The sequence below is a fragment of the Schistocerca gregaria genome, chromosome 2 (assembly GCF_023897955.1).
Source record: "Schistocerca gregaria isolate iqSchGreg1 chromosome 2, iqSchGreg1.2, whole genome shotgun sequence".
NCBI lineage: Eukaryota > Metazoa > Arthropoda > Insecta > Orthoptera > Acrididae > Schistocerca > Schistocerca gregaria.
Window position 1 is genome coordinate 21646978 of NC_064921.1, and position 26484 is coordinate 21673461.

General features: G+C 41.8%; 1 protein-coding gene across 1 annotated transcript in view; it reads left to right on the top strand.

The window, feature by feature from the left end:
* LOC126336308 (uncharacterized) overlaps nt 1-25620 on the top strand; it is a 65367-nt gene extending 39747 nt beyond the window's left edge. Inside the window, exons 7-10 of the mRNA XM_049999848.1 lie at nt 459-626; nt 5657-5851; nt 19005-19142; nt 24619-25620. Coding sequence (XP_049855805.1) covers nt 459-626; nt 5657-5851; nt 19005-19142; nt 24619-25003 — 886 coding nt within the window. The 3' untranslated portion in view covers nt 25004-25620. The remainder of the gene's footprint in view (nt 1-458; nt 627-5656; nt 5852-19004; nt 19143-24618) is intronic.
* Nucleotides 25621-26484: the final 864 nt, after the last annotated feature.

Genomic DNA, 26484 nt, shown 5'->3' on the forward strand with positions numbered 1-26484 from the left:
TGTACAGTGGAAAGCTTGTATCAAAAAGAGAGCGGAGTAACTGCAAGAAAGTAATATTATGTGGGTACACAGAAGTAAGGTGGAATGGAGTTCAGTCCGTTCGAATAATTTTGAGAATGATAGTATCTGAGGAGACCTGTCCAGTACTTCTGTTGCTATAGTTTATACAAGTGTTCGACATAGCATGTACATTTTGCTATGCTTGGTTTGAACTATTTGGTATATGATGTTGAGAGCAAGTGTTGTGGGGAACTCAGTTGCTTCATTTGAATGTAATATTGTCAGTGATAAGTCGTTTGCTTTAACTGCACCCTTATCCTTAAGTTCAGCGTGTACCATCTGCCAGTTGCCAGTGTTAGGACAATCCCTCTGCAGTATTGGCTGTAGCAAGCTGTACACACATCCGAACATGAACACACCAGCCAGCTCACAGTGTGCCCCTCTCTCTGTATGTGCAGCGCACCACCCACTACACACATGAGGCCCTCCACCACCGCTACCACCACCACCACGACAACAAGCGCAACCACTGCCATCACCACCGCCGCCGACTCCAACTTTAATGGCACACACCTCCAGAGTCCTGCCGCATCTGTAGTGCCCAAGACTCCTCCACCTAGCAGGCGGTGAGTTTCTTCACTACACACACATCCACACAGACATATTAGCGTTGTGTTGTGGAGAAGGTAGAAAGACTGAAAAAGGAAATGTAAAGGCTCAATCTAGATTTAATGAGGGTCACCTGGATCAAATGGTAATAAAATGACAACATATGGTCGAATGAATAATGGACGGTACACCAGGATGAGGAATTTGTATCAAGAGAAGAATGTTAATTGAAAATGTGTTTTTAGACTAAAGATCGACGTATTGTGAACATTTTAGTGATTTTTTTTCCATCAGAATCAATAAACCAATCCTATAATATTTCGGTCATGTAACTTGACATTACAAAAATACAGAAAATTTACTCACACAGAAGAAGTGTGAGAGAACTGAATGTATAACTCAGTATGTAAGAAAACATAACACCTAAAAATAATGGGGTATTGGAATTCTGTAGCAGCGTGCAAGTTAAGACATTATTGTAATAGAATTTAGCGTCGTTGGAAGGAATGACAAAGGAGAACCAATCCTAGAAATCTGGATTACATTTCTGCTAATAACAATAATTACAATCTTCAAAAACTGAAACAAGGGCAGTAGTCGGTGGAGAAGGTCTGATCTACCTAAGCTTCTCAGTATATGAACCACCTTGTTTGCACCATTGTATTGTGGCGTAACAGGAATTCCTGATACCTACACAAGCAGAAACACATCCTACTGTAGATCGTACGACAGTCAGTCAGCACCCTTAGAGGGCTGAGAGCCCCTCATTTGTTTCTGGGAGGAGAGGTTGAAGGGTTGGCCAGTTTATCAGAGAGTAGTTTTTGCATCCGCAGTCTGCAGCTATTTGTTGAATGTATTGTAATCTTTGCCTTTCCCTATAGTTTTTACTCTCTGATTCTCCCTCCAGTACCATGGCTGTTATTCCCTGATGTCTTCAGAAGATATATCCTACTACGGGGGCGATTCTTCTTACGTCATTCTGTATACTGCCATCTTCACGTATCCGGCTGACAAATTCCACAATTCTTTACGTATTCGTACACCTACTTATCAACATCCCTCTGCTGCACCACAGGTATTTGTTGAATGTATTCTAATCTTTACCTTTCTCTATAGTTTTTACTCTCTGCTTCTCCCTGCAGTTCCATGGCAGTTATTCCCTGGTATTTTCCGATATATCCTACTACGGCGGCAATTCTTCTTGCCACATTCTATGTACTGCCATCTTCACATATACGGCAGAGAAATTCCACAATTCCTTATGTATTCCTACACCTGCTCCTCAACATCCCTCAGTTGCACCACATTTTGAATGCTCAAATTCTCTTCTCTTCCTGTATCTCCCATAATCCATTATTCACAGTCATATACTACTGTGCTCCATACGTACATTCTCAGATGTTCCGTCACAAAACTGAGGCCTGTCTTTGGTAGCAGTAGCCTTGTTTTTTTTCTGGATTGATCTGTTTTCCTTCGCAACATTACGTCTCCTCACAACCTCGTTTTGTACCACAGTGCAAATTTGCTTTCCATTTAACAGAATCACCGAAATTCCTTGTTCTTTGGTCTCTAATGTTGATGTTAATTTTGTGGCTGATTTTATTTCAGCTGCTCCCCAATACGTCCGACAGTCATTTGGTTAAATCATAATTCCTTACTCATTGAACTGTTATTTAATTAAATTCCTGGAATATTATTCATATCCGTGAAAGATTGCCTCATCCTCAGGTTGAATAACTGCAGACACTAACTAAATCCTTGTTTTGCACCTCTTTAATCATAGTACATCCTTCCTTACTTAATACTGTTCCTTGTTGATTATTGTACGTACTGTAATTTATATAATCAACCTCTTACCTGTATCGCACACGTATGTTTTGAGAATTGCACATGTGAAGCATTCCTTTACATTGTCAATATTTTTAAAGGACGGCTAATCCTATGATGGTTCCATGACTTCCCCAACACCTTGGTTTCCTTATAAAGTGTAAGATCATATCTGCCACTTAGGAGCCTTTATCTTTGATAAATCCCAACTTATGGTCCCCTAAGGGATCTCAGTTTCTTCTTCCATTATCCTAGATATTAATCTAGTCAGTAATTTGGATTCACATACTGTTTCGCCTACTGTACGAAAACTTTCGAATTTATCGTTCAGCAGCTTTCGCATTCCTCGGTCCTCGCTCACATGTGAAATACGTATATGATATTATTTTTTTTGGAAGGTTGTTGGCATGGCTCTAGTCTCATAGATCCTACAGATGAAGTTGAATAGTCGTTTCATCGCAATATTCCACAAACATAAAATAAATTCCAAAGGACTGTTATCTAACAATTCTGCTTTGCTTATGCGGAAGTCTTCCAGAGCGTTATAACACTGTGAGCCTAACGGACAATCCACTATGTTTTCGAACGCAGGTTTCATTTCTGCTTGTCTAATGTCATACGATATACTTTTCCCTCATGTAGGTTCTCAGTGAACTGTTTTCTGCAATCTCTCTCGCTGTCTTTCTCTCCCTCCCTCCCTCTCTCTGTGTCTCTCCCACTTCTCCTTCCGTTTACCATTGGAATTCTTTCCTAACTCCTACACCCAAACCTCCAGATGTCAGACAGATTGGTACCAAAACGTGTATGCCTATAGAGTATAAACGAACACTACGATTTAGTTAATTCTGCGTGCTGTCATCCAGCAGAACGGGTGTAAACGTTAATTAAAAGTAACACCAGAACCACAGAGCACATCATAAGCGTAACCGTAAGTAAGTAACGTATGTTGCATACTGGGTGACGTTGGTAGAGCCGTAGAGTCCTGCAAGGATCACGGTTTTGAACCCGAACGACACCAAACTTTATACTGTACTATACGTGAAAGTTTTATATGGGACAATGTGCTTATTTAATGTAAATATTGCTGTTCGGATTTAACAACAACATTTTCTACAACAACGTTTTCTTGGCAGTCTGCCTGCTTTTCGTAGCACTGATAGTTGTAAACCGATAGCGTACATTTGTAGTTTCACAGAATGTACAACAAGAACAGAAAACTAAAGATACAGTTGCGTCACACGTCGGGAAGTATTAGAAATAACATTAATTAATGGTAAAGAAAATAAAAAGATAAATAATAAGTATATGACGTTCGTCTAACGAAGCGAAACCAGACTGCCATAAGAACATTGCTACAAAGTCCAAACCGTCTTTTCACATGGCAGGATAACGTTGTACCACATAACATTTTCACGCATACGTAGTTAAAAAAAATTGTCATCAGTGGGGTTAAAACGCTGTACCCTCACACCCCAACGAGATGCAGTTACTCACAAATACGCTGCTCCTGTTATCAGCAACTCTCGTGATAGTTTTAATTAGCGTTTCGCATGTTCTATTTTAAGAAACACTTCATCGACGTAGAACGTCTGGTAACGATCTCAGTGTCTGACATGTGGAGCTGGAGTATTAGTGTCGTCACCCTTATATTTAAATTCACTAAAGCATTTTTAGAGTTTGCAGTGTGCAAAATGAGTGCGATCTACGATCACTTTTTATTTACGAATACAAAATCTTTCTGCAGTCATTCTACTTTATCGTCCCTCGAAATTAGAATTACATTCTTTAGTGAGCTGTAATACTGTATTCCAAAATTTGCCTGACTGTTGTGCGTCTTTCCTTCGTCAATCATTTTTGTACCTTTTTTCGTTCGCAAACATCTCTTCGAAGTTCCTTTCGTTGCACAAACACTAGTCTGCTCAACTTTCGTGTTTAGTGTTTTCGCCAGAAATTCCCACTCTGACTTTCAGTATTGCATTATCTAAATTCTCATAGAAGTTGGCATAGCCATTTTATTCCTCAGCACTTCAGTATCCCACTTATTTTCACAGTGACTACTGCTAAGATTTCCTTTAAGCCTCCATTTACTCACCATCATGACTAACTTGTTTTTAACTCTACATCCGCTCCTGCAACGTCTTGCAATTCATCGTATTTTCTGTCTGGGAATGTTATAATGTGGCTTGAATCTTCCAGTGCTGCGTTACCAGGTATGCACCACTGCTTTCCTCCTTAACCTCCTTAAAGAACAGAAACCCTGAGACAGTGAAAAGAATGATAGGTGATGGCTTCAAATCCCGGCGAGTAACAAAAGTCTGTCTCATTATTTCCCTTTTACATCTAGCTACGGTTGAAATGTTTGAATATCTTACCTATTATTGTGCTCAGTTAACAAACGTATTAGCCGCTGGGTTCAAATCACCATCCAACACAAAACTTCATTCTACGTCATTTGAAGATTTCAAAATTTAAAAGGGCGCACACTTGGTAACGTGTGGCTGAAACTGAATTTGAGATCTTTCGTATTTAGTATACACAGATATTCGTTGCTGGATTGGAGTCCTGGATGCCAGTCTAGTTCAAAAGTTTTCGTCACGTAATTTCAAGTTGAAACTCATGTTCTGAAATGTCATTTCTTGCAATAAACTTTAGTTTATATGCGCTGAAGACAGTCATCTAATAATAACAGGTTTCGTGATATTTAAATTTTTGTGACCTTAGATTGATTGTGGACTGACATTGTTACAGATCAGTTTTCTCAAATGGCCACTTGCCTCTAACAGAAACAGAGCAGTGGAACTGCAGGACAGTAACATTACATTGGTGCATACGTATCAGGTGGAGTTCAGTCCGCTTGGATAATTTTGAGCATGACAGTACCTGGGCTCACCTGTCCAGATAATTCTCTCGCTATGGTTTATACAAGTGCTGCACGATGGATGTACCTTTTTAATATTAAGGAATACAGAAAAAGAGTTGTGCGCAGCTCAGGGGCTTCAACTAAATGTGAGTAAGTCAGTAACAAGTCGTTTGCATTACCCGCACTGCTACCCTTGTGTCCCTCACCTTTCACCTGCCAGTTGCCAGTGTGAGGTCAACCCCTCAGCACCGCTGGCGGTCGCGAACCGCACCCACATACGCACTTGGACGCACTAGCCAGCTCACAGAATGCCTCTCTCTCTCTCTCTCTCTCTCTCTCTCTCTCTCTCTCTCTCTCTAGGAGCAGCGCACCAGCCAATACACACATGAGGCCCAGCAACGCAACAACAACCACCACCACCACCAGCAACAGCACTGTAACAACAACCAGCACTGCAACCACCGCCGTCACCACCGCCACCTCCACCTCTGCTGGCACACACAGACAGAGACCAGCTGCTGCTGTAGTGCCTAAGACGCCTCCACCTAGCAGGCGGTGAGTTCACTCACTACACACACACACACACACACACACACACACACACATATATATATATATATATATATATATATATATATATATATTACCATTATGTTGTACAAAAGGCAGAAAATCTGGAACGGAAATGTAAATCCTTAATATGGATTTAGTATGGATTCAATGATGGTCAGCAAGACCAAGTTAACTAATCACAATATTTGGTCAGATGAATAATGGGCGGTTTCCTCAGGGTGAGGCAGCAGTGTACCATGAGAGAAAGGTTAATTGAAAATGAGTTGGTAGATAAAACAGTAAGCTATTGTGACATTTTAGTAATTTATTCTCATCAGAATCATTAAATCAATCCATCATTAATTCAAGCATGAACCTGATATCACACACTGGAAATCTAGTCGCAGAGAGGTAATATAAGAACGCTGTAAGTGTAACACAGTATTTAAAATATATGAACACCTGAAAATCATAGGAAATTGGAATTCTTTTGCAGGGTTGAGTAAACACACGTTAGTGAGAAAATTCAGATTCGTTGTTCGAAATGACAAAGGAGAATATATTCTAGAATTTCAGATTACGTATGTGCTAGTAACAACAATCACACTCTTCAAGAAATAAAACAAAGGCAGTAGTCGGCTCAGAGGGTCCGATCTGCACAAGCCGCTCAGGCTGTGGACCAACTTCTTTGCACCATTGTACAGGTATTTAGGCACAACAGGTATTCGTGGTAAACACACATATTCAAAGCCATGCCTTCCTACTACTTATGATATTACAGTCTGAAAACACATTTAGAGTGCTGAGATCCTCATATTTAATCTGGGAGGAGATGGTTACAGGTTTGGTGTCTTTGTCACAGAATGGCGTTTGCATCCACAGTCTTCAATTATTTGTTGGATGTATTGGAATCTTTGCCTTTCTCTATAGTTTTGACGCTCTGCTGATCCCTCCCCATGGCAGTTATTTCGTAATGTCTACAGGTATATCCCACTATGGCGTCCATTCTGCCTGTCACAGTATTTTATATACTGCCGACTTCACTTACCCGTCTGAGTAATTCCATAATACTTTATATATTCCTTCACCTACTTCATAACATCCCCCTGTTGCACCACTTTTTAATTGCGCCAATTATCCTCTCTTTTCGTATCTCCCATAATCCGAGATACATTGTCATTAACTTCTGAGCTCGAAATATACGTTCTGAGATATCCCATCACCAAATTGTAGCATATCTTTGTTAGGCGTAACCTTTATTTTATCTGCAATGATGGGTTTTCTTTAGCTATATTACTTGTTATAACCACTTCGCTTTGTCCATCAGTGTGAATTTGGTTCCGAGGTAACAGAATCACTGAAATTCCTTCTTCTTTGATCTCTAATTTCTGTGTTGAGTTTGTCACTGTTGTTATTTACGCTGCTCCGCAATACTCCCGTCTTTCATTTGGTTACATCGTAATTCTGTGCTAATCGAACGGTTTTTTTGCATTCAGGAGATATAGTAATTCTTCCTCACTTTCTGTGACTATGGTAATATCGTCAGTGAATTTTATCAATCGAATACCTTCACCTTCGATTTTAATTAAATTCATGGAAGGTTTTCATTCCATTAAAGATTGCCTCATGTTCAGTTTGAATAACTGCGGAGACTAATGGAATCCCTGTTTTACACCTCTTTTATAGTAGCACTTCTTTCTTCACTTTCTTCTGTTCCTTGTTGATTATTGTAGATACAGTAATTTATATACCCTACCTGAGCTCTATGTCCCAGATGTCTCTTTTCAGTTTTGCATGTGTGTTGCATTACTTTACATTGTTAATACCTTTACAGGGCGTCTACTGCAGTGTGTGTTCTGTGACCCCTCCTACTCCTTGCTTCCCTTATCAAGTGCAAGAGTAGATCTTTCTCTCGGGATCCTTTACCTTTGTTAAATCCAAATATGTGGTTCTCTAACAGATCTCGGTTGATTCTACCATACTTCTACTTATAAATCTAGTAACCAATTTGTGTTAGTGAGCTACTCAGCTGACTGTGCGAAAACTTTCGGAAATATCGGTCTTCGTCATTCGCTTTCATCGGTCCTCGCTCGCATGTAAAGTATTGAGATGATATTGTTTTGCAAGGTCTCTAGCCTCATAGATGCTAAAGATGAAGTTGAATAGCCATTTCTTTGCAACCGTCGGCAAGCATGATATAAATCCCAAAGGAATGTTATCTAACAATTCTGATTTGCTTTTGCGCAAGTCTTCCATGTCTTTGCTAGACTGTGAGTCTATCGGCCAATCCAGTGGTTTCCAATCCTACTTTCAATTCTCCTCTTATAATGTGATCCGATAGTCCTCCCTCTAACGGAGGTGGTCAGTGAACTGTTTTCCACAATCGCTCTCTTTATCTCTCTCTTGTCTCTCTGCGTTTAGCAGTGAAATTCTTTTCTAACTCTTACACCTAAACCTGCGGATGACAGACAGATTGGTACCAAGTTTGTATGTCAATAGAGTATCAACCAATACTCTGATATAGTTATTTATGTTTGCTGTCAACCAGTAGAACGGGCGTAAATGTTAATTAAAATTAACAACAAAACTGCAGCGCACTTCAGAGGTACAACTGTAGATACATAACACATGGTGATAAGTGGAGGAAACTGTTAGAACTATAGAGTCTTGCATCAAGGATTACACAATTAAACTCCAGGGAAGCCAAACTTTTTACTGTATTGTGCATGAAAGGGTTATATTGGACAACGTGCTTATGACATGTAATACTGCTGCTCGGAGTTTACAGCAATGTTCTCTTGCAATCTGCCTGCACTCCACCTTTCTGGAAGCAGGAAACGTATAGTATACATTTACAGTTTCATGGAATATACAATCGTAACAGAAAACTAAAGATACAAATGCATCACATGTGACATCAGTAATTAACAAAAAAGAAAATAATATGATAAATAGTAAGTACATGACTTTCATCTGACGAAGGAAAGCACACTGTCAAATGAACAGTGCTACAAAGTCCGAAAACCGTTTTTAAATGTTAGGAAAATGTTGTATCGTATGACAGTTTCACGCGTACACAGTTTTAAAAAATTGTCAACAGTGGAGTTTAAAAGCTCCACCTTCTCACCCAAACGAGATCTATGATGCACTTACTCACAAACACGCTTTCCTTGTGCTCAATAGCTCTAGTGATGCTTTTAATTCCCTTTTCGCAAGTCTCGTTTCGATAAATACTTCATCGACATAGTACGTTTGACACCGATCAGAGTGTTTGGCATCTGGAGGTTGTGTTATCACTCTGGTATTTAATTTCACTGAAAAATGTTCAGAGCTCTCAATGTGCTAAATATTTGCGTCCTACGATCACAATATACTTCTATATCTTTAAACTTTCTGCAGCCATTGCACATTGTCCTCTCTAGAATGTAGAATTACGTTTCTTAATGACTTGTAATACTGTGTTCCTAACTTTTCCTGACTTCTTTCTTTCATCAATCATTTTATGTATATTTTATCGTTCCGTTCGTTTTCTTCAACCACATCATTAATCTGTTCAACTTTCGTGTTTCGCCTTTTCTGACATCAACTCCTGTACAGCTGATATTCCAGTTGAGACATTCACTAACACATTATCGACAGCCTCAAAGAAATTCAGATAGCCATTTTATGCTTCAGCACCTCAGTATTACACCTATTTACACGTTCATACCTCCTAACAATTCTCTTAAACTACAGTTTGGTTACCGTCATAACTAACATGCGTTCTGACTCTAAATCTGCTACTGCATACATCATACAATTAATCGGACTGTATGTCTGCGAATGATACAATGTAGCTGGAATCTTCAACTGCTTCCAGGCCTCTACCAAGTATACACCTGTTAAAGAACAGAAACCCTGAGTCACCAAAATCAATGATAGGTGGTGGGTTCAAATCCCAGTGAAGTAACAAAAAAATTTATCTATTCATTTCAGCTACTGGTGAATACTGGATATGTAACGTATTATTGTGCTTAGTTAACAATCCTATTAGATGCTGGGTTCAATTACCCATCCAGTACCAAACTTGGTGTTACGACATTTCAAGATGTCAACATGTAAACAAGCACCCATTTGCTTTTCTGTGGTGAAACGATATTTAAGATCTTTCGTATGTAGTTAACGGAGTTTATATTTGTTCGACTGGAGTCTTAGATGCCAATCTAGTACAAAAAGAGTTCGTTACGTAAATTCAAGTTGAAATATAATTTTTGAAACGTCACTTATTGCAATAAATCTCAGTTTAAAGCGCTGAAGACTGTAATCTAATAATAAAAGTTTTCCTGATATTTACATCTTTGTGACCTTAGTTTCCTTGTGGACTGACAGAGGTACAGATCAGTTTCCTCAAGTGGTCTCATGTAGTAACCATTTTGTACAGTGGAACTCTCCTACCGAAAGGAGAGTAGAGGTACTGCAAGACAGTAGCAGTATGTGGGACACTGGACTCGCATTCGGGAGGACGACGGTTCAATCCCGTCTCCGGCCATACTGATTTAGGTTTTGCGTGAATCCCTAAATCGCTTCAGGCAAATGCCGGGATAGTTCCTTTGAAAGGGCACGGCCGATTTCCTTCCCCATCCTTCTCTCACCCGAGCTTGCACTCTGTCTCTAATGACCTCGTTGTCGACGGGACATTAAACGCTAATCTCCATTTCCGTTATGTGGGTGAATACAAATCAGGTGGAGTGGAGTTCAGTCCGAAAATATAATGAACGCTGCATGTACCTTTTGCCCACACTTGGTTTTGAACCACCTGCAGCATGGCGTTGAGATCAAGTGTTGTGTGGAGCACAGTGCTGCAACTGAATTTGATATCTTAGTGATTGGTCGTTTGCATTAACTGCACCGCTACCCTCGTGTTCAGCACGTGTCATCTGCCGGTTGCGAGTGTCTGGACAATCACTCACCAGTGCTGGCCTTAGTGAGCCGATCTCACGTTCGCACATGAACATACGAGCTGGCACTGGCACTGGCACTGGCCGCTACACACATGAGACCCACCACTACCATCACCACTGCAACCACCGCAACCACCGCCATCACCACCGTCGCCTCCACCTTTGCTGGCGCACACCGCCAGACTCCTGCCACAGCTGGACTGCCTCAGACTCCTCCACCGAGCAGGTGTTGAGTTCCCTTAGTACATACACACGTACACACACGTATTATCATTATGCTGTAGAAAATGTAGACAAACTGAAAAAGGAAATGTAAGGGCGTTGTCTAAGCTCAATGAGGTTTAGTAGGATCAAATGGTAAGAAAATATGACTGTAAAGTCAGATGAATAAAGGGCAGTACCCTCAGGATGAGGAAGTATCATGAGGAAAAGGTTAACTGAAAATGGGTTAGTAGGAAAAGAGTGATCTATTATGAACATTTTGGAGATTTATTCCCATCCGAATGAGTAAACCAATAATTCAGGCGTGTAGCTCAATGTCCCACACACGAAATCTAGTCACAGAGAGGGAGATGAGAGCGTTGTATGTCTAACAATGTAACGGTATTGGAATTCTGTAGTAGGGGGCGCGTAAAGACAGGTTTGTGAGAGAATTTACTTCGTTGGTAGAAATGACAAAGGAGATTGAATTCTATAATTCTGATTTACATGTGTGCTATTAACAAGAATTACACTCTTCAAGAAATAAAACAAAGGCAATATTCGGTGGAGAAAGTCTGATCTGCCTAAGCTTCTCAGGATGGGGACTACCTTGTTTGCACCACTATGTTTTGGCGTAACAGGTATTCCTGATAACCACACATACGTAAAGCCATGCCTCTCTACTATAGATGGTATTAGAATCTGGCAACACATTTAGAGTGCTGAGATTCCCATATTTATTCTGGGTGGAGGTGATTACAGGGTATGGAGTTTTTGTCACGGAATAGCATTAGCATCCACAGTCTTCAGTTATTTGTTGGATGTATTCGAATCTTTACCTTCCTTACAGTTTTAACGCTCTGCTGCTTCCTCCAGTACTATGGCAGTTATGTATTCCCTAATGTCTTCAGGTATAATCTACTACGGTGCCCATTATTTTTGTCACAGTTTCCCATATACTGGCATCCTCACATATCTGGCAGAGCACTTTCACAGTTCCTTACATTTTAATTCACCTACTTCTCAGCATCTCTCTGTTCCACCACATTTTGAATGCTTCATTTCTCTTCCCTTTCTATATCTTCCATAACTCATGATTCGTTGTTCTACACTACTGTACTCCAAACGTACATTCTCAGGTACTCCATCATCTAGTGAAGGCGTGTCTTTGATAACAGTGGTCTTGTTTTTTTCTGGAATAACCTGTTTTGGTTGGCTACATTGCTTTGTCCCTAAGGGGAATTTGCTTCACAGGTAGCAGAATCGTCTCTTACTTTGTGGTCCCTAATTTTGATGTTAAGTTTGTGACTGGTGCTATTCCTGTTGTTCCCCAGTGCTTCGATCTTTATTTTGTTTAAATCATAATTCTGTGCTCATCCAACTGTTTACTGCGTTCAACAGCTCTTGTCATTTTTCGTCACTTTCAGTGAAGATGGTAATATCAACTGTGAATTTTATCAATTAAATACTTACATCCTCGATTTTAATGAAATTACTGGAAGATTATTCAATTTCATGATCGATTCTTTGGTGTTTAGTTCGAACAACTGAGAAAACTAAATTAATCCCTGTAATTCACCTTTGTAATCATTGTACTTCTTTCTTCAATTTTTACTGGTTGATTATTGTACACACAGTAATTTATATAACGTGCCCGTTTCTATACCAGTTACTTTGGAATAAGGCTGGGCATCTCGGACATATGCTGAGGCGTGGTCACCTTTGTGCTCATACGGCAAAGACTACCAAATCCACCGGTTAGTCCCTCAACTGTTAGGGATAAAACCCAATGGGACCCGGGGCAAGTAAGGCTAGCAACCTGCTTCCCTGGTACGATAAATATGATGCTGGCAACAATGGTAATGAGATGAGGAGTTATTAATATCAATGGGGGCTACTCTGGGAAGAAGGTAGAGCTGGCAGAGGCTGCAAGTAAGATGGGACTGGATGTTTTAGCTGTGAGTGACATTCGGGTAAGGGGTGAGAAAGAAGAGGAAGTGGGAGAATACAAAATCTACCTGTCACGAGACAAAGCAGGAATAGCAGAATGGGGCGTAGGGCTTTACATCAGGAAAGAAATGGAACCCAGCATAGTTGCAATAAGGTATGTAAACGAACGACTGATGTGGATAGATTTTACAGTGTCTAGCAAGAAAATTAGGATTGTGTCAATATATTCGTATTGTGAAGGGACAGATCAAGATAAGATAGATAGTTTTTATGAGTCACTCAGTGAGGTAGTTGTTAGAGTAAAGAAGAAGGACAGTGTTCTGCTCATGGGTGATTTTGACGCCAGGATTGGAAATCGAACAGTAAGGTATGAAAAGGTTATGGGTAAATTTGGAGAGGATATGGAGGCCAACAGGAACGGGAAACAACTCCTGGATTTCTGTGCCAGTATGGGCTTAGTAATCATAAACTCCTTTTTAAACATAAGAACATTCACCGGTATACTTGGGAAGGCAGGGGAACCAGATCTGTCATTGACTATATAATAACAGATCAGGAATTCAGGAAGGCTGTGAGGGACACACATGTATTCAGGGGATTCTTTGATGACACTAATCATTATTTAATCTGCAGTGAAAATGGGATTGTGAGGCCGAAAGTGCAGGAGGTCATGTCCATATGTAGGAGGATAAGAGTGGAGAAACTTCATGATAAGGTAATCAGGCACAAGTACAAAACAGCGATCTCAGAAAGGTACCAGTTAGTTGAATGTAGTCAATTACAGTCATTGGAAAAGGAATGGACAAGGTACAGGGACACAGTACTAGAAGTGGCGAAAGAATGTCTTGGAACAGCAGTGTGTAAAAGTAGGATGAAGCAAACAGCTTGGTGGAATGACACAGTCAAGGCAGCCTGTAAAAGGAAATAGAAGGCGTATCAAAAATGGCTACATACTCGAACTCAGGTAGACAGAGAAAATTATGTTGAAGAAAGAAACAAAGCCAAACAGATAATTGCAGCATCCAAGAAGAAATCTTGGGAAAACTTTGGAAACAGGTTGTAGACTATGGGTCAAGCTGCTGGAAAACCATTCTCGAGTGAAATTATCAGTCTTCGAAAGGGAGGTAAGAAGGAAATGACAAGTATTTTGAACAGGTCAGGAACACTGCTGGTGAATCCTGTGGATGCCTTGGGCAGATGGAGGGAATATTTTGGAGAGCTGCTCAATGTAGGTGAAAATACAACCAGTAATATTTCAGATTTCTAAGTAGAATGGGATAGGAAGGATGATGGAAATAGCATCACATTTGAGGAAGTGGGGAAAATGGTCAATAGATTGCAGTGCAATAAAGCAGCTGGGGTGGATGAAATTAAGTCGGAACTCATCAAATACAGTGGAATGTCAGGTCTTAAATGGCTACACAGGATAATTGGTTGAAATGGTTCAAATGGCTCTGAGCACTATGGGACTCAACTGCTGTGGTCATCAGTCCCCTAGAACTTAAAACTACTTAAACCTAACCAATCTAAGGACATCTAACACATCCATGCCCAAAGCAGGATTCGAACCAGCGACCATAGCAGTCTCACGGTTCAGGACTGCGCGCCTAGAACCGCGAGACCACCGCGGCCGGTCAGGATGATTGAAATGGCCTGGGAGTCGGGACAGGTTCCATCAGACTGGACGAGAGCAGTAATCACTCCAATCTTCAATCATGGAAACAGAAACGATTATAACAACTACAGAGGTATCTCTTTAATCAGCGTTGTGGGTAAATTCTTCTCAGGTATTGTTGAAAGAAAAGTGCGAGTATTAGTTGAGGACCAATTGGATGAAAATCTGTGTGGGTTTAGGCCTCTAAGAGGTTGTCAGGACCAGATCTTTACCTTACAGCAAATAATGGAGAAGTGTTATGAGTGGAACAGGGAATTGTATCTATGCTTTATACGAGGGTCAGTCAAAAAGTAATGCCTCCTATTTTTTTTTTCTACGTTTAATTGTCAGGAAATTTAAATGCAATTACATAGGTTGAAAACCACAAAATTGAGGATCATTTTGTCATTTTTCAATGTAATCTCCGCCCATCTCTACAGTTTTGGTCCATCTTTGAACAAGGGCGAATATCCCAGCACGGTAAAAATCACAGCTCTGCTTCCTAAGCCATTGACGCACGGATGTTTTGACGGCCTCCTCATCTTCAAAATGAATCCCACGATGAGCGTCTTTTAGTGGCCCGAACAGATGGAAGTCTGATTGTGCCAGATCAGGGCTGTATGGGGGATGAGGCAAAACTTCCCATCCAATTTTGACAATTTCGTCAGAGGTGTGACGACTGGTGTGTGGTCTTGCATTGTCATGCAAAAGAAGAACATCTGCCATTGATTTTGTTGGGCGAACTCGCTGAAGACGTGCTTTAAGTTTTTTGAGGGTTGTGACTTATTGAACAGAATTTATTGTGCATCCCTGCTCCAAAAAATCAACCAGAATCACACCCTCTGTATCCCAGAAAACTGTTGCCATAACTTTCCCTGCCGATCGCACAGTTTTGAATTTTTTCTTCCTCGGCGAGCTTGTGTGACGCCACTCCATTGACTGCCTCTTTGATTCGCGTTCAAAAGAATGCACCCATGTTTCGTCCCCGGTCACAATTTTTTTCAGAAACTCATCTCCCTCCAAACGGAAGCGCTGCAAGTGTTGGGAGGCTATTGTTTTCCTTGCCTCTTTATTCTGATCGGTTAACATTCTTGGAACCCACCGTGCACAAACTTTTGAGTACCCCAATTGTTTAATAATCGTGATCACACTGCCTTTACTAAGAGAAATAATGCGACACACTTCATCTGCAGTCACCCGACGGTCACCACGAATGATGTCATCAACCTGCTGAATGTTGTGTGGAGTCACTGCACTCACCGGCCTGCCGCTCCGCTTTTCGTCAGTCAACGGTATTTGCCCTTCAGCTTCCTTACAACGACGAACCCATCGTCGAACAGTGCTGACATCCACTGTCACAACACCATACACCTTCTTCAGTCTTTCATGAATGCGTATGGGCGTTTCACCTTCTGCATTCAAGAATTCAATCACACAACGCTGTCTCAAACGAACATCGATGTCGGCCATCTTACAAACTTCTGCTGTGCTGCCACCTGTTGACACAGAAAGTTACTACTGCAGTGGATTGCAGAAGAAGGTTTGAGGAATGGCGCCAAATTCAAATTTTTCACTTAACTTAATTTTTTTAAGTAGAAAAAAAATGGGAGGCATTACTTTTTGACCGACCCTCGTAGATCTAGAAAAGGCATATGACCGGTCTCCTAGGAGGAAGTTATTGTCTGTTCTACGATATTATGGAATAGGAGGCAAACTTTTGCAAGCAATTAAAGGTCTTTACATGGATAGTCAGGCAGCAGTTAGAGTTGACGGTAAATTGAGTTCATGGTTCAGAGTAGTTTCAGGGGTAAGACAAGGCTGCAACCTGTCTCCATCATTGTTCATATTATTTATGGATCATATGTTGAAAACAATAGACTGGAGGGGTGAGATTAATATATATGAACACAAAATAAGCAGTCTTGCATATGCAGATGACTTAATTGTGATGGCAGATTCGACTGAAAGTTTGCAAAGTAATATTTCAGAGCTAGATCAGAAATGTAAGGATTATGGTACGAAGATCAGCATCTCCAAAACAAAAGTAATGTCAGTGGGAAAGAAATATAAACGGATTGAGTGCCAAATAGGAGGAACAAAGTTAGAACAGGTGGAAGGTTGCAAGTACTTGGATGCATATTCTCACAGGATGGCAACATAGTGAAAGAACTGGAAGCCAGGTGTAGCAAAGCTAATGCAGTGAGCGCTCAGCTACGATGTACTCTCTTCTGCAAGAATGAAGTCAGTGCCAAGACTAAGTTTTCTGTGCACCGTTCAATCTTTCGACCAACTTTGTTGTATGTGAGCGAAAGCTGGGTGGATTCAGGTTACCTTATCAACAAGGTTGAGATTACGGATATGAAAGTAGCTAGGATGATTGCAGGTATTAGTAGATGGGAACAATGTCACGAGGGTGTCCACAAGGAGGAAATCAAAGGAAAACTGGTAATGAACTCCATAGATGTAGCAGTCAGGGCGAACAGTCTTAGATGGTGGGATCATGTTACACGCATGGGAGAAGCACGGTTACCAAAGAGACTCGTGGGTTCAGCAGTAGAGGGTAGGAGGAGTCGGGGCAGACCAAGGATAAGGTACCTGGATACAGTTAAGAATGATTTTGAAGTAATAGGTTTAACATCAGAAGAGGCACCAATGTTAGCACTGAATAGGGGAACATGGAGGAATTTTATAAGGCGGCTATGCTCCAGACTGAACGCTGAAAGGCATAATCAGTCTTAATGATGATGATGATGATGATGCCTGTTTCTGTATCTCACACGCATTTTTTAGAGAACTGCACATTGTCCCATTGCTTTACACTGTTCATCTTTTTGGAGCTGGTCCTATCCAATGAAGGTTTCCTGCTTCTGTGAAGTTTGGAAGGTAGGAGACAAGGTACTGGCAGAAGTAAAGCTGTGAGGAGGGGGTCTGAGACGTGCTTGGGTAGCTCAGTTGGTAGAGCACTTGCCCGCCAAAATCAAAGGGCCCTAGTTCGATTCTCGGTCCGGCACACAGTTTTAATCTGCCAGGAAGTTTCATATCAGCACACACTCCGCTGGAGAGTGAAAATCTCGTTCTGGATCCTTGTATTTAATTTCACCAAACGATGTTTAGAATTTTCGACGAGGCGAATGTTTCCATCTTTTGATCATTTTTTATTTATTTATTCTTATCTTGTCTGCAGTCATTCTAGTTTATCTTACTGTAATACTGTATTCTTGGCTTTCCCAGAGTACTGTTGTACTTATTTCTTTCATCAGTCAGTGTATGTAATTCTTTTCCGTTTTCTAAGATTCCTTCAGAGCTGCTTTCCTTGCACCATCGTTAGTCTGTTCGACTTTCATCATGGTCCTTTTCAGAGATATTAACTGCTGTTCATCTGAAGTTTCAAATGTGGCATTCATAATCGGAATATCTACACCCTCATATAAGTAAAAATAACTATTTAATTCCTCAGTACTTCATTATTCCATTTATTGTCATATTTATTCCTCCTGACAATTCTCTTAAGCTTTAATTTACTCACTATGATAAACAAATTGTGATCTGAAACAACATCTGCTCCTGGATATATCTTACAGTTCATTTGATTCTCTGTGTGAGCATAGTATAATGCTCCAGTACCTCCAGGTCATTACCAAGTATACCACTGCCTTCCACCTTAACCTTCTGAAAGGCCAGAAACGCTGAGGCGATGATGCCCTAATACAAAAATTAAAGAATACAGAGTGTACTCATGCAGTAGCACTGCTGTCAACGAAACAATTTTTAATGTATCGGATGGGGGGAGGGGGACGGTGTCTTCTACAGGTAGCGGTGACAAACCACCTGCTAACAGATGAGCAAGTCCCCTTCAATAATAATAGTACATGTTAAGCTATATGTCTTGAAGTGTCAATCACTATACTTCTCAATGTTTTGAAATTTAATTTGTCCTCAGCATTTGACTGTCTGTTAGCATAATAACAGCTATGAAGATAGAGACTCATACAAATGACTATGTGTAGCACATTGTTCGATCTGTACTGTTCGTAGAAGCCACACATCAGGGATTGGTACCCACCCAGTTATAGGACGTTCATTAGGTGGAGTAAAGGGATAATATCGAAAAGGGAGCATACGAATTGCAAGACAGTTCAGGTACGAGGGTTGCATGCAAACAGGCAGAATACAATTGAGGTCGTTCGGATACTTCTGCATGATATTATGATAACTCCTGTGGGGATCTCTCAGGTGCTGTAACTTAACATGATTATTCACTGGCAAGTAATTTGCACTAGCTGGACCTCTGCTCCTTCTTCGTTCGTGTGTGTGTGGATAGTCCCTCAGCAGTAATGGCTGCAGTGAGACGCCCCCACATCCCCGTGTGGATACGCCGGCTCACACTGTGCCTCTCTGTCTGTGTGTACAGCTCACCAGCCGCTACACAGATGAGGCCCACCACCAGCGCCACAGTCATCACCTCTGCCGGCACACCCCGCCAGACTCCTGCCGCTGCTGCACCACAAAAGACTCTGGCACCTGATGAAGCCACTGTCTCCCGCATGCGGTGAGTTCCTCCACCACACACACACACACACACACACACACACACACACACACACACACACACACACACCACCTTTATGTGGTAGATGAGATATAAACACCGAAAAGCAAAGTGTAAATGTTCAATCTAGACTTAATGAGAGTCAGCAAAGTGATCTGGAAATAAAATCAGAACACACAGTCAGGCGAACAACGGTGCGGCAGCCACAGAATTAGCAAGTTGGATCAGGAGAGAGCGATTAATTACGAATAGGTATGTAGGGAAAACAGTGAGTTAATGTCGACATTTCTGTGATTTATTCTCATCCAAATCAGTAAACAATGCCAACAATAATTCAGGCATGTTAGCCAATGTCATATGAAGAAACTCTATCGATAGGGAGAGAGTGTGACTACACTGAATCTACGTAAAAAGAGATGACTGTCTAATACTCTTGGCGTATTGCAATGGTCTAGTAGACGTCGGATAAGCACATGTTTATGAGATCATTTGGTGTGGTTAGTAGGAATGAGGTTCCTATAATTTGACATGAAATGTCTGCTAGTAGCAATAAATACACTCATGAAGCAACAAACAGAAGCAAATGAAGGGCAAAACCTAGCTTGTTAGGGTGTGGATCGCCTTGGGTCGCTCCACCATAATGTGGTGTAACAGCCATTCTCGGCAACCACACGTATGCAAAGCAGAAACTCTGCCTTTTGTGGATGATGTTTCTGTCTGTTGGAATAACAGATTAGAATGCCATGGGCACAAGAAGTCCTCAATTATTTGTGCTATGCATACCCATCTTTGTCTTGCCCTACAGTTTTAACACTCTACAGACTCCTCTGGTACCATAGCAGCTGTTTCCTGATTCCTTCTCATATTATGCTGCCTCAATTTAGCTTCTAACTCTAGTTAACAGAAATGCAAATAAAATTCTTTCCTGTTCTGTGTCTCTGAAAATGAAGTAGGAGACGCTCAAGGTACAACTAAGCATGTAAACATTTTTCCTGCAACAAGCCACAGAAGTGACAACTTCCCCTAATACATTTGGCAATAATGTGACCTTTGACTTAGTTTCTGGAGTGGCAGAGGATCATCCTGACACATTCACTTTATATTTTCCGGTCATTTTGATTAAACATTCTGAATGGTGAACACGTAAGAGGCGCTATAGTCAGAAGATTTATGTTTTAGAGACCTAAAAGCTCGTTCCAATCTGAAATTACAGCAACTTTCACCTTTTATGTTGAAAATTGTCCAACGTGGCCATCACAGAGGTAATGAGAGAGCTACACGTGGCAGTTGTCTTGCTAGAGGGTGAAGTTTTGACCCTTCAAAGGGGAGACTGAGGTAGATAGAGGCTGAAATCTATTTGGAAACCATTCTTTTGTTTTTTCTGTGACAAAGTTATCCTCAGGCTGATCCACAAGCAGTAAAGAAATCTTTAGAAAACTTCTCGTACCTAAGTTTTCTTCCTACCATGATTCAATACACTGCAGATCTAAAACTGAAAAAATTACCGATTTGTAAACGTTTTATTGCTGCTTTTTTTGCTTCTCCATAGATAATATTTAGTTTTCTCTACATAGACAACAGTAGTGACTTAACAGGGGCACTCAATAATTTGTTAACTTGATGTTTGTATGTCTGCCCGCACCACTGCTTGCCCATACTTTCGTGGTCGTCCTGCAACACAACTTCAGTGCTACTGTGGACTCCACATAGTGAAGCCTGTTTTTGCACAAAAAGCGCACAGTATCTTGCCACTTCATGACGATGTAAGGGCGTTTGCGTTGTGAGAACTTTGTTTTATTGTAGAAGACATTTGTTGTAAGGTTAACATGGCAAGTTGCAGTCATTTGTCTTGGTACAGCGTACACTTCGCTGCTTTGTATACGCTGGTTGATTGGACACGGCAGCTGAAAATAAGAAATAAGTTATCGCCAGCGATATGGTTTCCTACATTATCTAAAGTTAACGAACTTGCGCAGTACTCATTGATAAGATTTCCTTGTAGTGTTTCCTTTTCAAATATGAAACTGTGTTATTCGCAGTTTATGAAACATCTTTGTGGACGTTCAGTTGTGGATGTTCGTCGTTTCTAGTCGGTATTAAGCTGATTTTAACTTATCATGTGTAAGAGGTAATTTCCGTATCCGTAAGGAAAAGCGCATTAATTGAATAATATTAAAAATAGTGTTTCTAAGTCATAATGTTAATAGTGTCAGGTGGTGCTAAAAAAGCGAATCACTCCTGGTGAATGAGCTGCATGTCTGTAGCGCACGTACTACAACAAAAGATAAATTAAAAATAGAAATAGATACAACAGCAACTGAAGAGTAGGACCACCCAAATAATTCCCTCTGCTCCTTATTTATGATGACCGATTCACAGTCGTTGTGTTTGTAACTAGCTTGCGATCACAATCGTAGCTACAGAAATGAGAATGAAACTTTGGATTATGCTACAAATACCTTGGGTGCCAGTCAGTGCTGTAGGAAACAGCTTTTCCACATCTTCACAATACGAGATTGTCGAGTGCTACAAAACTCAGCACTTCAGCTGAGCAAACGTATTCTCCCTGTCGCTGACCTAAATGGAGAATGGGAAATATTGCGCAATACATTTTGTTAAATCCTGCCTAATCTTGAATATGGAGTTTCAGGGGAACCTGCTCCCTCGGATCCCTAGACAGCACTCAAACAAATCGTATCAATGAGTTTTGTTACAAAAGGACAAGATTGCAATACTTTGTGAATTACACTAATGTGCTGCAAGGAAAGGGCGACATGGAAAACAACCGATGTTCTTCAGTATAAAGAATTCCCAAGTCCGTATTACATTGATTGTAGAAGACGTGTAACTAGTGTCGATACTGCTATAGAAATCGCTAATCATGAAGCTACTCTTCAAGTGTGCCGTGACCAATGGGGCGTGGTGCTTATGCTCTCTTCACGTATCACTTACAGTTAGCCTCGAAGTTAATGTTACTTAGTCTCTCTGTTAACGAAGAATACCGCAGTGAGAGCGCGCTAGTGGCGCTAGCGGCTCGCTAGTTGAGTGGTAATGTGGCTGGTTTGTGCTGGGAACGATGTATTAGCCATATGTTCTAATCACGCTAGAAGCCTTGTCATTTTGTCTGCGTTTTACATCTTCTCTTAAACAGTTACAGACTTTCAGATCGAAAAGCACTAAGCAAGTCCAAACGTCGCAATCTCAAGTCTCATCACAAATTCAGTTTAGTACCCTGTTGATCTAAAGGTGAAAAATTGTCAAATTTTGATTCTCTACCCTTGTTAAAATTATATTTTCCTGCTTATACCGACACGCATCTCATTTTTTTTAAATAGAAAATTCGGTTGATTATGTGTGACATTGAATAATTTGTCAACTGCATTTCTTTTTACGTTTGCTCACACTGAAAGGCTTATAAAGTTCATTGGTAATCGCGAAATACTTCTTGGGCAGGACACAGGACTGCACCTAGACACAGACCATATGGGGTCAAAAATGCATAATATCTTCCTAATGAATGTTGTTTCTTGTAGGCGTGTGTTACAGATACCATTTGTTTCCTTAAAGGAGGCTTTAGTCATAAGGTTATCCTGGTAAGCTGTAATTAATTTGTATTAGAGCAGAGAATATTTTTATGGCGTCTCTCGTATTATAAGAAAAAAATATAATGTAGAAACTAGTCATCAACAGTTTATTATATTCACTCCTGGAAATTGAAATAAGAACACCGTGAATTCATTGTCCCAGGAAGGGGAAACTTTATTGACACATTCCTTGGGTCAGATACATCACATGATAACACTGACAGAACCACAGGCACATAGACACAGGCAACAGAGCATACACAATGTCGGCACTAGTACAGTGTATATCCACCTTTCGCAGCAATGCAGGCTGCTATTCTCCCATGGAGACGATCGTAGAGATGCTGGATGTAGTCCTGTGGAACGGCTTGCCATGCCATTTCCACCTGGCGCCTCAGTTGGACAAGCGTTCGTGCTGGACGTGCAGACCGAGTCAGACGACGCTTCACCCAGTCCCAAACATGCTCAATGGGGGACAGATCCGGAGATCTTGCTGCCCAGGGTAGTTGACTTACACCTTCTAGAGCACGTTGGGTGGCACGGGATACATGCGGACGTGCATTGTCCTGTAGGAACAGCAAGTTCCCTTGCCGGTCTAGGAATGGTAGAACGATGGGTTCGATGACGGTTTGGATGTACCGTGCACCATTCAATGTCCCCTCGACGATCACCAGAGGTGTACGGCCAGTGTAGGAGATCGCTCCCCACACCATGATGCCGGGTGTTGGCCCTGTGCGCCTCGGTCGTATGCAGTCCTGATTGTGGAGCTCACCTGCACGGCTCCAAACACGCACACGACCATCATTGGCACCAAGGAAGAAGCTACTCTCATCGCTGAAGACGACACGTCTCCATTCATCCCTCCATTCACGCCTGTCGCGACACCACTGGAGGCGGGCTGCACGATGTTGGGGCGTGAGCGGAAGACGGCCTAACGGTGTGCGGGACCGTAGCCCAGCTTCATGGAGACGGTTGCGAATGGTCCTCGCCGATACCCCAGAAGCAACAGTGTCCCTAATTTGCTGGGAAGTGGCGGTGCGGTCCCCTACGGCACTGCGTAGGATCCTACGGTCTTGGCGTGCATCCGTGCGTCGCTGCGGTCCGGTCCAAGGTCGACGGGCACGTGCACCTTCCGCCGACCACTGGCGACAACATCGATGTACTGTGGAGACCTCACGCCCCACGTGTTGAGCAATTCGGCGGTACGTCCACCCGGCCTCCCGCATGCCCACTATATGTCCTCGCTCAAAGTCCGTCAACTGCACATACGGTTCACGTCCACGCTGTCGCGGCATGCTACCAGTGTTAGACTGCGGTGGAGCTCCGTATGCCACGGCAAACTGGCTGACGCTGACGGCGGCGGTGCACAAATGCTGCGCAGCTAGCGCCATTCGACGGCCAACACCGCGGTTCCTGGTGTGTCCGCTGTGACGTGCGTGTGATCATTGCTTGTAGAGCCCTCTCGCAGTGTCCGGAGCAAATATGGTGGGTCTGACACACCGGTGTCAATGTGTTCTTTTTTCCATTTCCAGGAGTGTATTTACACTGACTGCTTGTGATGAAACAGCTGATTGGTTGCTATAGCGTCCTGATATCAAAGGAGGTGACTTACAGGAATCAGTGTGACAAATTGTGACGAAATAATTTCTTCAGAGGTTGTATAATAATATTTTTAATGGACGATGAATGACGTTTTTTTGCAATGGGTACAGAACAGATCTGCTGTAGCTTAATACACGCAGACTTGCGCACTGTTTTGTGTTGCAGGAGGGGGAATATAGTAGGCTTCTTTCAGGACAGATTTGTATTCAGAAAAGTTATGTTTCCTTGTGTGTGAGTGGTGAGCGTTGCGTGTTTGTAGCAGAAGGTGGGAATTTCTGTGTTCTGTGCAGGAGCCTCTCTGCAGAGAGGAGAGACAGTCGGCTGATAGACGCAGCTAAGCGGGGGGCAGTGGGGGAGATGAGGACGCTGCTGGCCGCGGGGGCGAACGTGGCGGCCAGGGACAGCGGGCAGAGGACGCCCCTGCACTGGGCTGCCGTGTGGGGCCACACGGCTGTGGTCCGGCTGCTGCTGGATGCGTCCCTCGACCCCAACGCCAGGAGCAGCGGTGGGTGGACGCCGCTGCATTTTGCGGCATGGAGTGCTCATGCGGAAGTGGCAGCTGCGCTGCTCAAGGCGGGGGCCGATAGGGGGGCCACAACCAATGATGGGCGCACAGCGCTGGACCTCGCCAGGGACTTGAACAACAGGAGGTTGATGGAGATGCTGTCAAGATAAGGCAGCCAGTACAACATACTAGTCTGGAAAAAAAACTGACATAGCTCCCCCACATCCGATTTTCATGTTTTGTAAACAAAGAATGCAAAAATTCAATCCTACTTGTAATCCCTGACACAGTACTCGCAAAAGCCTGTGCTATGGTAAGTGAGCGGGATTCACCTTATGCGTGAATGGAGCAAATCAGACTTACATCTACTTTCTTATAACAATGTTACGTCAAGTAAGTTCGAAATGCAATCACACGTCAGGATGGATCAAAAGCAGACCAGAAGATGTTACCAATGTGACAATAATACGATCGCTAGCCTAATTAGGCAATAACTGACTTTCTTCCCTGTACAAGTTGGTTTATATTCATGCAAAACAACAAGTTGTAACACTGCATAATATAGTAGAATTTTAGAACCAGAAACCTATTGAACTGATAGTTTCACGTTCAGTACTGATATGGAAAATCATGAATACATAACACTACACTATAGTGTTTGCTACGAAACTTTGTACTGTCTGTTAATCTGATTAAAATTGGGCATAAGTTACCCTAAAAATTTAGAACAATTCAGAATTCAAATGAATGAAGGGGGGCTCTAAAAGTATTATGATCACTGCATTTTAAAAAAATGATTACTGAATTTATTATTCATTCAAGATTTCCAGTATGTGAGTTACTACTCTTTTCATCTTATTTATTACTCATTTAAATGCCTTTAAATCTGTGTCGAAATAAAAAACTTCATTACCGTATCTATACTAAAGTTATCTTTCGACTTCGTTAGGCCTTCGCTATTCATTTACTGGTTCATTAACAGAACATTTTTTGAGACACCATTCTAATATAACTAGTTCTGCAAATAATTATTATTAACACAATTTTTAATTTTCTTTTTGGGACACTCGGATTGCACAACGTTTCGAAAGGACCTTGTCTAGGTTAGTTGTGACGATAATTGAATGAAGGAAAAGTTCTGATAAAATTTAGGTTATTGTTCCACTAAACAAACACATACGAATACGGTACTAAAAGTTTCAGACTGCTAGTATCGATGCGGCGTTGGCTGGCGGCAAGATGGCGAGGCACAGAGCACACTTACAACCACACCTACGTGTCTTGACGTATGGGCACATTAATTCTTCCTAGCGTCACAATACTTTTCCATTTAGTGCCTATGGAATTTTGCTATGCTGTGTGTTTGTTGGAACGGCATACCCGAGGCTCAGTGGAGCTATGTCTTCCAGGAGAGCCTCCTCCCTCCAGAAGATGTTGCTCAAACCAATGCCAAACTTCAAATACAACTGAGCCCGTTGTACCGTGTAGTGCCCGCGTGCATTTTCCCGCGCTCGCCTGCCATCCACCTTTTACTGCTCCTTGACAGACCGGGTATTCACCCGAGGTTTTGCGTTCTACATATCCTAACACACTGCCTAATATGGACCAGACGCACAGTCACAATGTTAAACATCTTACAACAGTTTCAACA